Raw genomic sequence first — 11,687 nt, forward strand, 5'->3', positions numbered from 1 at the left:
TGGGGACATAATGGGGATGGAGGTGGGGACACTATGGGGATGGATTTGGGGGCACAATGGGGACGGATCTGGGGACACTATGGGGATGAACATGGGGACGCAATGGAGTCAGATTGGGTGACAATATAGGGGTGCACGTGGAGACATGATGGGGACGGAGGATGCACGGGATGGACGTGGGGGCACCGTGGGGCTGGGGGCATTTCGGGGGCGTTGGGGACGGGGACAGCGTGGGTCTGAGGCTCAGTGCTGGGGACACGGCGCGTGGACGGGGCCACCACGGGGGGAGGGGACAGCAGCTCAGGACTCGGGGACACGGCTGGCTCGAGGACCGGGCGCTTTATTTGCCATTCCCTCCCTGTTTGCTCCCGGCTTCCATCGTGCTTCTGGGGCTGCAGCCACATCCCCACCTCCCCACGTCCCCACGTCCCCACGTCCCCACGGCATCTCTCCGTGGCCGCTGAGCCGTCTGCGTGGCTCCGTCCCGCCGTCACCGCGTTCTGCCGTGCGGCCGCTCAGCCCTCACCTCCTCCAGCTCGCTGCCGCTGCCCTCGGGCTGCTCCTGGTAGCTGAAATCGAGGCTGGGGGGGGGGGGGGAAAGGGGGGAGGGGGGACGACAGAGCCGTGCTGGGGGCGGTCACCCCACGCCCCCACGGCCGCCCCTCCCGGCCCTCACCTGGACGCCGAGCTGTCCTCACCGCCCACGTCGTCGTCGTCGTCGCCGCCTCTCTCCTCCTCCTTCTCCTCCAGCTGTGCCCGCAGCCGCGCTGCAATCTTGGGGGGCAATCGGCGGCCGCCCCCCCGTCCCCGCACCACCCGGCGGATGCTCTCCTCCAACTGCCTGCCCTGATCCCGCAGCTGCTGCTGCTCCTGACCCCGCAGCGCCCGCAGCGCTCCCAACCACAGCTCCGGTGTCTCCTCATCGCTGGAGTCACTGCGGGGTCGGGGCAGGGGGTGGGCAAACCCACGGCATCCCCCAAACCCACCCCATCCCCAAACCCACCCCATCCCCCAAACACAGCATCCCCAAACCCACGGCATCCCCCAAACCTATGGCATCTCCCAACCACAGCGTCCCCAAACCCATGGCATTCCCTAACCCACGGCATCCCCCAAACCCACGGCATTCCCCAAACAGCATCCTCAAACCCACCCCATCCCCCAAACCTATGGCATCTCCCAACCACAATGTCCCCAAACCTATGGCATCTCCCAACCACAATGTCCCCAAACCCATGGCGTCCCCAAATCCCCCCCATCCCCAAACCCACAGCATTCCCCAACCCACGGCATCCCCCAAACCCACAGCGTCCCCCAAACCTATGGCATCTCCCAACCACAGCATCCCCAAACCCATGGCGTCCCCAAATCCCCCCCATCCCCAAACCCATGGCATTCCCCAACCCAAGGCATCCCCCAAACCTATGGCATCTCCCAACCACGGCGTCCCCAAACCCACGGCATCCCCCAAACCCACCCCATCCCCAAACCCACCCCATCCCCGAAACCCACGGTGTCCCCCAAACCTATGGCATCTCCCAACCACAGCGTCCCCAAACCCACAGCGTCCCCCAAACCTATGGCATCTCCCAACCACAGCGTCCCCAAACCCATGGCGTCCCCAAATCCCCCCCATCCCCAAACCCACGGCATTCCCCAACCCAAGGCATCCCCCAAACCTATGGCATCTCCCAACCATGGCGTCCCCAAACCCACAGAGTCCCCCAAACCCACCCCATCCCCAAACCCATGGCATTCTCCAACCCAAGGCATCCCCAAACCCACCCCATCCCCAAACCCACCCCACCCATACACCCCCCCTCCCTGTGCCCCCCTCCCCGCTCACATCTCCTCATCCCCCATGTCCTTGTAGCTCAGGGGTCCCATACACACGGAGCAGACGTTGTTTAGGGTAGCATAGCACTGGCTGCAGTACAACCCTACAGAGCACACAGCAGTAAGGGGGGTGGGATGATGGAGGAAGGGGGGGGGAGGGGGTCCCATTTTTCCCTCCCACCTCCCACCTTTGCAGCCCACGGTGATGCACGTGTGGAGGCCCTTCTGCTCCATCGCCCCACACGCCAGGCAGCACTTCTGCTGCGTGCCCAGGAGCTGAAGCAGTGGGGTGAAGCCGGGCACCCTGGGGGAACAAATGGGGGCAATTCAGTGGGGCTGGGGGTGATGCCATCCCTGGGGGTGAGGGCAAAACCCCCAACCCATCCCATCCACCAACCCACCCCATCCCCCAAACCACCCCATTCCCAACCCACCCCATCCCCCAACCCCACTCCATCCCCAACCTATCCCAACCCACAACCCCAACCCCACTCCATCCCCAACCTATCCCAACCCACAACCCCAACCCCACCCCATCCCCCAACCTACTCCCCCTCCCCCCGACCACAAGGCATCCCCAACCCCACCCCAACCCCAACCCACCCCATGCCTAACCCCATGGCATCCCCCAACCCCATAGTATCCCCCAACCACACCCCATCCCCCAACCCACCCCATTCCCCAACCCCACGGCATCCCCCTACCCCACGGCATCCCCAACCCACCCCATGCCTAACCCCATAGCATCCCCCAACCCACCCTCCAACCGCACCCCCCAACCCCACCCCATCCCCCAAACCACCCCATTCCCAACCCAATCCTTCCCCCAACCCACTCCATCCCCCACCCCCACCCCATCCCCAACCTACCCCACCCCCCAACCCCACGGCATCCCCCACCCCACCCTATCCCCCAACCTACCCCATCCCCAACCCAATCCTTCCCCCAGCCCACCCCATCCCCAACCTACCCCACCCCCCAACCCCACGGCATCCCCCAACCCCACCCCACCCCCCGACCCCATAGCACCCATTGGGGCCACGTGCCGGGAGCCGAGGAAGCGGAGCAGAATGCTGCCCCCCGCATCGGCCGCGCTCTGCCTGGCAGCCCGGTGCAGGGCGTGCACCAACCCCTTGCGCCGCGCCAGGATGCGGTTATAGAGGAACACCGTCCGCTCCTGGATGGAGCAACGGGGACAGCAGAGCGAGGGAGCGATGCACCGGATTAAGGGGTGAGGGGGGGTCGGGATTTGGGGTGGCGGTGGGGGTCCCTCACCTGCTCACGGGTCGGGTAATACGCGGCACACACCACGCGTCGCAGCCGTGCCACGTGGCTGCCGCACAGCGCGATGAAGAAGCAGATGCCATACAGGATCCCTGCACGGGAAGGGGGGGGGAGGGCAGAGGGTCGAAGCGGTGACCCCCCCCCCCAACCCCTGCAGCCCCCCGCCCACCCCGCTGCTGCTCACCCATACTGATGTAGGTGCCGTAATCGGGCTCCACGGGTTGCACGAGGCAGCGCTGGGACAGCACCGAGACGTTGCCCCGTTGCAGAACATCGAAGGAAGAGACCACGTCCCGGTAAATGTCGCTCGTGTAACCCGAGCCCTCCACGCTGACAGCCAACACCGCCGGGGCTGGGGGGACACGGGGACCCCAAGTGCTCAGCCGTGGGTCGGCTCAGGGGGTGTTGGGGGGGACCCCAAATGCTCAGCCGTCGGTCAACTGAGAGGGTTATGAGGAGGACCCCAAATGCTCACCCATGGGTCAGCTGAGGGGTTATGAGGGGGACCCCAAGTGCTCAGCCGTGGGTCGGCTCAGGGGGTGTTGGGGGGATCCCAAGTGCTCAGCCGTGGGTCGGCTGAGAGGGTTATGAGGGGGACCCCAAATGCTCACTCATGGGTCAGCTGAGGGGGTGTTGGGGGGGACCCCAAGTGCTCACCCGTGAGTCAGCTGAAAGGGTTATGAGGAGGACCCCAAATGCTCAGCCATGGGTCAGCTGAGGGGTTATGAGGGGGACCCCAAGTGCTCAGCCGTGGGTCAGCTGAGGGGTTATGAGGGGGACCCCAAATGCTCACCCGTGGGTCAACTGAGAGGGTTATGAGGGGGACCCCAAATGCTCACTCATGGGTCAGCTGAGGAGGTGTTGGGGGGGACCCCAAATGCTCACCCATGGGTCGGCTGAAAGGGTTATGAGGGGGACCCCAAATGCTTACCCATGGGTCAGCAGAGCAGGTTGTGAGGGAGACCCCAAATGCTCAGCCATGGGTCAGCTGAGGGGTGTTGGGGGGTGTATGGGGACTGTTGAATCCCGGCCTGAACCTCTGATTGACCACCTGAGGTGAGCGCTGAGGCAGCTGCAGGGGCACAGCTGAACGCAGTCCCACCTGAGTGACCGGCAGGGGTGGAGTCGGGCTGCACCCCACAGACCCCATTTAAGGGCTGACTCCCACAGAGGAGGGGTCTCCAGGTAGAGATCCTTCCTCTTGGGGCCCTTCTGTGAGCCCAGGATGTGGGTAAGGTCTTTGTTTCATTACTCCTTTATAATGCAATAATCTCTCTGGTCTGATACCTGTTTGCCATACAGGGGGGGGGACCCCAAATGCTCATCCATGAGTCAGCTGAGAGGTTATATGGGGGACCCCAAATGCTCATCCATGAGTCAGCTGAGAGGTTATGAGGGGGACCCCAAATGCTCACCCATGGATCAGCTGAGAAGGTGTTGGGGGGGACCCCAAATGCTCACCCATGGGTCAGCAGAGCTGGTTATATGGGGAACCCCAAATGCTCATCCATGAGTCAGCTGAGAGGTTATATGGGGGACCCCAAATGCTCATCCATGAGTCAGCTGAGAGGTTATATGGGGGACCCCAAATGCTCATCCATGAGTCAGCTGAGAGGTTATATGGGGGACCCCAAATGCTCATCCATGAGTCAGCTGAGAGGTTATATGGGGGACCCCAAATGCTCATCCATGAGTCAGCTGAGAGGTTATATGGGGGACCCCAAATGCTCATCCATGAGTCAGCTGAGAGGTTATATGGGGGACCCCAAATGCTCACCCATGTGTCAGCTGAGAGGGTGTTGGGGGGGGGGACCCCAAATGTTCACCCATGGGTCAGCTGAGGGGGGGGGTGTTGGGAGGGACCCCCGATGCTCACCCATGGATCAGCTGGGGGGCTGTTGGGGGGGACCCCCTGATGCTCACCCATGGGTCAGCTGGGGGGGGGGGGTGTTGGGTGGCACCCCCGATGCTCACCCATGGGTCAGCTGGGGGAGTGTTGGGGGGAACCCCCTGATGCTCACCCCTGGCCACGATCTCGCCCTGCATCTGATGCCGCACGAGGTCCAGCAGCCAGAACAGGCTGTAGTCGGCCAGCACCAGGCTCAGCCCCAGCAGCACGTAGCGCAGGAACCCCGTCAGCTCCAGCCCGTAGCGCTGCCGCTCCTGCTGCGACAGCCACGGCATGCCTGGGGGCGCGGGGACAGCGTCAGCGGTGCCACATGGGGACCCCCATCCCTTCTAGGGGCACGGGGACAGCGTCAGCGGTGCCATATGGGGACCTCCGTCCCCTCTAGGGGCATGGGGACAGCATCAGCAGTGCCACATGGGGACCTCCATCCCTCCTGGGATCATGGGGACAGTGTGAGTGGTGCCATATGGGGAGCCCCGTCCCTTCTAGGGACATGGGGTCAGCATGAGCGGTGCCACATGGGGACCCCCGTCCCTTCTAGGGACATGGGGACAGCGTCAGCAGTGCAATATGGGGACCCCCATCCCTTCTAGGGGCATGGGGACAGTGTGAGCGGTGCCACATGGGGACCTCCACCCCTCCTGGGATCATGGGGACAGTGTGAGCGGTGCCACATGGGGACCCCCATCCCTTCTAGGGGCATGGGGACAGTGTGAGCGGTGCCACATAGGGACCCCCGTCCCTTCTAGGGACATGGGGACAGTGTGAGCGGTGCCATATGGGGACCCCGATCGCTTCTAGGGACATGGGGAGAGCGTGAGTGGTGCCATATGGGGACCCCCATCCCTCCTGGGGTCGTGGGGACAACATGAACCCACACTGGGACCCCCACCCCTCCTGGTGACATGGAGACAGCGTGAATGGTGCCATACCAGGACCCCTATCCCTCCTGGGGTCATGGAGACAGCACGAGTGGTGCCACATGGGGACCCCTTCTTCCCCTTGGTGACACAGGGACACCATAAGCGGCGTCCCCCCCCCGTCCCACCCCATTGCTCAGTGCTCACCGGGGTGGATGTAGCGGCTGCTCTCTCTTATGCTCAGGGGCAGCACAGTGGGGCGGCCCACCTGCGCCCGCTGCGCGTCCATCTGCACGAAGCGCCCGGTGATGTAGACGTTGTCGAAGGTATCGTCCCGCAGGTAACGGTAACGGTAACGCAGCGCCCTGCGGGTGGGGTGGGGAAGATGGGGTGGGGAAGATGGGGTGCAGCTCCACATCCCCCCCCTTCTAAAGCCCCCATACCCCAAAGCTGAGCCCCGGCGCACTCACTGCAGGTACATGTAGAGGATGGCGCAGGAGGAGACGTAGGCGGAGAGCCCCAGCAGCTGCCGGGTGGGCTGCAGGCGCCGGGCCACCCCCTCCATGATGTCCATGGCCACGTCTGCCAACGTCTTGCTGGAGTTGAGGGTCACGTCGAAGTGGTGCGAGACGGAGATGTTGAACTCGAACTCCCTGCGCAGGCGGTCCAGCGCTCGGTTGATGGCTGAGGGGTGGCAGTGGAATGGGGCTGGAGAGTGGGGAGGGACCCCAGAGCCCATTGCAGGGATGGGGGGGGATGGGGAGGGACCCCAGAGCACACTGCAGAGATGGGGGGGGATGGGGAGGGACCCCCAGAGCCCATTGCAGAGATGGGGGGGGATGGGGAGGGACCCCCAGAGCCCATTGCAGAGACGGGGGGGGATGGGGAGGGACCCCAGAGCCCATTGCAGAGACGGGGGGGGATGGAGAGGGACCCCAGAGCCCATAGCAGAGATGGGGGGGGATGGGGAGGGACCCCAGAGCCCATAGCAGGGATGGGGGGGGATGGAGAGGGACCCCAGAGCCCATAGCAGAGACGAGGGGGGATGGGGAGGGACCCCCAGAGCCCATGGCAGAGATGGGGGGGGATGGGGAGGGACCCCCAGAGCCCATTGCAGAGATGGGGGGGGATGGGGAGGGACCCCCAGAGCCCATTGCAGAGATGGGGGGGGGGGATGGGGAGGGACCCCCAGAGCCCATTGCAGAGATGGGGGGGGATGGGGAGGGACCCCAGAGCCCATTGCAGAGACGGGGGGGGATGGAGAGGGACCCCAGAGCCCATAGCAGAGATGGGGGGGGATGGGGAGGGACCCCAGAGCCCATAGCAGGGATGGGGGGGGATGGAGAGGGACCCCAGAGCCCATAGCAGAGACGAGGGGGGATGGGGAGGGACCCCCAGAGCCCATGGCAGAGATGGGGGGGGATGGGGAGGGACCCCCAGAGCCCATTGCAGAGATGGGGGGGGATGGGGAGGGACCCCCAGAGCCCATTGCAGAGATGGGGGGGGGGGGATGGGGAGGGACCCCCAGAGCCCATTGCAGAGATGGGGGGGGATGGGGAGGGACCCCCAGAGCCCATTGCAGAGATGGGGGGGAGGATGGGGAGGGACCCCAGAGCCCATAGCAGAGATGGGGGGGGATGGAGAGGGACCCCAGAGCCCATTGCAGAGACAGAGGGGGATGGAGAGGGACCCCAGAGCCCGTAGCAGACACAGGGTGGGCAGAAGGTGAAGGAGAGGGATCCCAGAGCCCACAGCAGAGGGGGATGAAGAGGGTCTGCAGACCCCATAGCAGAGGTGGAGTGGGATGGAGAGGGACCCCAGAGCCCACAGCAGAGGGGGCAGAAGGTGAAGGAGTGGGACCCCAGACCCCATGGCGGAGACGGGGGGCAGAAGGTGATGGAGAGGGACCCCAGAGCCCACAGCAGAGGCAGAGGGGGATGAAGAGGGTCTGCAGACCCCATAGCAGAGGGGGGTGGAGAGGGACTCCAGAGTCCATTGCAGAGACAGAGGGGACAGAAGGTGAAGGAGACGGACCCCAGAAAGGGGTACAGAGGGACCCCAGAGCCCACAGCCAGATGGGGACTGAGGGGGGCAGAGAGGGACCCCAGACCCCTCAGCAGATACAGAGAGGGGGCACAGGAGGGTACAGGGGGACCCCAGAGACCCCACAGCAGATACAGAGAGGGGCAGAGGGGTGTAGAGAGGGACCCCAGAGCCCACAGCAGAGCCAAACTGGGGGCGGAGGGAGACCCCAGACCCCCACCCCAAGAGCAGAGCTGGGCTACTCACGCTCTGCGACGACCCTCCTGAGGAAGGACTGGATGTACATGGGGATGATGCAGAAGAGGAGTCCGACTACGGGAAGCCAAGGGTCACCGCGTGGAGGGGGGAGGTTGGGGAGGGGGGGGTCCCCGCTGTGCCCACCCCTCCTCCCCCACATAGACACAGCAGGGGGGGTGCACGCACTGCTGGCGAGGCCGCAGAGGGGTTTGAAGGTGATGATGATGTAGCAGAGGAAGAAGAGGAAGGAGAGCGCGCGCTCGCAGTTGTCCTTGGCGTCGGAGAAGAGGCGCAGGCAGCGGTGGAAGGGGGTCCCCATCTCTCGGTTGCAGACGTCGCCCACATTGCTCAGCCACAGCCAAACGTTGCGCAGAGCGCGGGCTGGGGGGGGGGGGGGGGGGGGGTTACGCAGAGGGGTTGGGGGGGGCGCTGGGTGGAGGTTGAGGGGGGGGTCTGGGGGGGTTTGGGGAGGGGGTCGCACCGACGTGGGTGACGCCGTCGATGATGGCGCGGAAGAATTTGCGCACGCGGTCGCCCACCACTTTGGCTTTCTGGGCGATGTCTTTGATTTTGGAGAGGACGTCTGAACGGAGAGCAGCGCTGAGTGGGGGCAGTGCTGCCACCGCCCCTATAGCCCCCATAACCCCTGACCCCACTGCCCCCATAGCCCCCATAACCCCTGACCCCGTTGCCCACTGCCCCCATAACCCCTGACCCCATTGCCCACTGCCCCCATAGCCCCCATAACCCCTGACCCCATTGCCCACCACCCCCATAACCCCTGATCCCATTGTCCACTGCCCCCATAACCCCTGATCCCATTGTCCACTGCCCCCATAACCCCTGACCCCATTGTCCACTGCCCCCATAACCCCTGACCCCATTGCCCACTGCCCCCAGCCCCAATAGCCCCCAGACCCCAATGCCCACCACCCCCATAACCCCAGCCCCCATTGCCCACCGCCCCCATAGCACCTGCCCCAATAGCCCCCAGACCCCAATGCCCACCACCCCCATATCCCCCAGACCCCAATGCCTGCTGCCTCTATAGCACCAGCCCCCATAACCCCAGACCCCATTGCCCACTGCCCCAATAGCCCCCAGCCCCCAATGCCCACCATCCCCATATCCCCCAGACCCCATTGCCCACCACCCCCATATCCCCCAGCCCCCAAAACCCCAGACCCCAATGCCCCCTGCCCCCATAGCACCAGCCCCCACATCCCCCAGACCCCATTGCCCACCACCCCCACATCCCCCAGACCCCATTGCCCACCACCCCCATATCCCCCAGCCCCCAATGCCCACCACCCCCATAGCCCGCAGCCCCCCCCCCCCCCACTACCCCCAGCCCCTATAGCCCCCAGACCCCATAACCCCCAGCCCCCCCCATCTCTCTCCCCAATCCCTCCTCTTTCCCATTACCCCCCCATCTCCCTGAGCCCCCCCCCTCCCCACACCCCCCCCGTTGTTTCCCAATCCCCCCCCCCTGCTCCCCCCCACTCACTCAGCAGTGGTTCCCGCGCGCGCTGCATCCTCTCAGCCGTTTGATTCAGTGCCAGCTCTGCCCCACACGCCACGGACTCGGCCACTCGTGCAAAGTTGTGCAACACGTTGGTGCACGGGCCCTGCACGGCCATGCCCAGCGCCAGCAGCAGCAGCAGGATCTTACCCTCCCCTGCGCAACACACACGAACCACAGGTTGGAAACCCCCCACCCTCATCCCCCACATCCCCATCCTCAGCACCCCATTCCCCCTCAGTCCCCCCAGCCCCAGTCCCCCAGCCCCCTCTCCCCCCTGAGCACCCCTATCCTCATCCCCAGCATCCCTAGCCCCTCTATCCCCAGCCCCAGCCCCTTATCTTCCCCCCAGCCCCACCAACTTCCCTATCCCCATTCCCAGCTCCCCTGTCCCCCCCACAGCCCCCCTTATCCCCCCGTAGCCCCCTTATCTCCAGCCCCAGCCTCACCAGCCCCCCCGTCCCCATCCCCAGGTCCCCTATACCCCCCACAGCCTCCCGAGCCCCCCTATCCCCCCTCCCAGCACCCCTATCCCCATCCCCAGCCCCCCTATCTCCCCTCCCACCACCCCCAGCCCCCCTGTACCCCCCAAAGCCCCCCTGTCCCCATCCCCAGCTCCCCTATACCCCCCCAGCCCCCCCCCCCAGACCCCGTATCCCCCCTCCCAGCACCCCCAGCCCCCCTACACCCCTGAAAGCCCCCCTATCCCTATCCCCCCTCCCAGCACCCCCAGCCCCCCATACCCCCCAAAGCCCCCCTGTCCCCATCCCCAGCTCCCCTATACCCCCCTATCCCCAGCCCCCCTATCCCCCCTCCCAGCACCCCCAGCCCCCCATACCCCCAAAGCCCCCCTGTCCCCATCCCCAGCTCCCCTATACCCCCCCAGCCCCCCCCCAGACCCCGTATCCCCCCTCCCAGCACCCCCAGCCCCCCTACACCCCTGAAAGCCCCCCTATCCCTATCCCCCCTCCCAGCACCCCCAGCCCCCCATACCCCCCAAAGCCCCCCTATCCCCATCCCCAGCTCCCCTATACCCCCTATCCCCATCTCCAGCCCCCCTATCCCCCCCTCCCAGCCCCCCTGTACCCCCAAAAGCCCCCCTGTCCCCATCCCCAGCTCCCCTATACCCCCCCAGCCCCCCCCCCAGACCCCGTATCCCCCCTCCCAGCACCCCCAGCCCCCCTACACCCCTGAAAGCCCCCCTATCCCTCCCCCCCCCTTATACTTCCTCACTGGTGAAGACGTGGGGCAAGGTGAGCAGCACGGAGAGGCGCACTTTGATGGAGAAGGCCATCCCCAAGCCCAGCACGGCTCCCAGCACGGCGCTGCTCAGCCAGCAGAACCACGCGTTGCTCCTCTGCACCAGCAGCACCAAAGCCCCGTACAGCGCGGCCAGGCCCATTCCCAGGGCGAAGCCGGCCGTGCTGCGGACCACCCCCTGAACCCCGCTCAGCTCCTCCGCCCTCCCGCCCCACAACCACCTCTTCAACCTCTCCATATCGCCTCGGGGGTCTCCGGGTGCGGAATCCGTATCCGTGCCACGGAGCGGCCGTTCCGCTGTCGGCACGCATGGAGCCACGCGGGAGGCAGAAGCCCCCCAACACGAGTGAGAGCTCCCCACCCACCCCCCCCAACCCCAATCCCAACCCCAACCCCGGACCCCCGTAAGGGTGGGCTGTGTGTGGGGCTGATGCTCATCTCCCACCCCCAGACCTGAAGCGGGTGCTGCTGCCCCAATGCTGCGCCCAGTTCCCATGGACACCATAGCACACAGACCCCATAGCACCTGTCCCCGTAACCCCCAGACCTCATAGCACCCAGACCCCATAGCACCTGTCCCTGTAACCCCCAGACCCTACTGCCCCCAGACCCCATAGCCCCCAGACCCCATAGCACCTGTCCCCGTAACCCCCAGACCCCACTGAGACCCCATAGCACCCAGTCCTCGTAACCCCCAGACCCCATAGCACCCCATCCCCATAACCCCCAGACCCCA

The 11,687-nt window shown here is 65.5% G+C and overlaps 1 protein-coding gene across 3 annotated transcripts; it reads right to left on the reverse strand.

Moving 5' to 3' along the window:
- Positions 1-66: 66 nt before the first annotated feature.
- Positions 67-11,248, reverse strand: DCST2 (DC-STAMP domain containing 2). 3 transcript variants are annotated; one of them, XM_040652622.2, is made up of 16 exons: positions 11,182-11,248; positions 10,925-11,016; positions 9,677-9,847; positions 8,651-8,752; positions 8,356-8,550; positions 8,179-8,244; positions 6,360-6,573; positions 6,097-6,254; positions 5,142-5,306; positions 3,305-3,472; positions 3,112-3,212; positions 2,883-3,013; positions 2,025-2,140; positions 1,847-1,940; positions 677-934; positions 67-581 (listed from the first exon to the last, which is right to left on the reverse strand). In XM_040652622.2, exons 1-16 carry the CDS (start codon positions 11,187-11,189, stop codon positions 491-493), a joined length of 2,130 nt encoding a protein of 709 aa, XP_040508556.1. In that variant the 5' UTR covers positions 11,190-11,248; the 3' UTR covers positions 67-490. The 3 variants fall into 3 exon arrangements, with proteins under 3 accessions (XP_040508556.1, XP_040508555.1, XP_040508554.2); XM_040652621.2 differs by having other exon boundaries at positions 11,173-11,248; XM_040652620.2 differs by having other exon boundaries at positions 10,925-11,248.
- Between the last annotated feature and the right edge of the window lie 439 nt (positions 11,249-11,687).

The sequence above is a fragment of the Gallus gallus genome, chromosome 25 (genome assembly GCF_016699485.2).
Source record: "Gallus gallus isolate bGalGal1 chromosome 25, bGalGal1.mat.broiler.GRCg7b, whole genome shotgun sequence".
Taxonomy (NCBI): domain Eukaryota; kingdom Metazoa; phylum Chordata; class Aves; order Galliformes; family Phasianidae; genus Gallus; species Gallus gallus.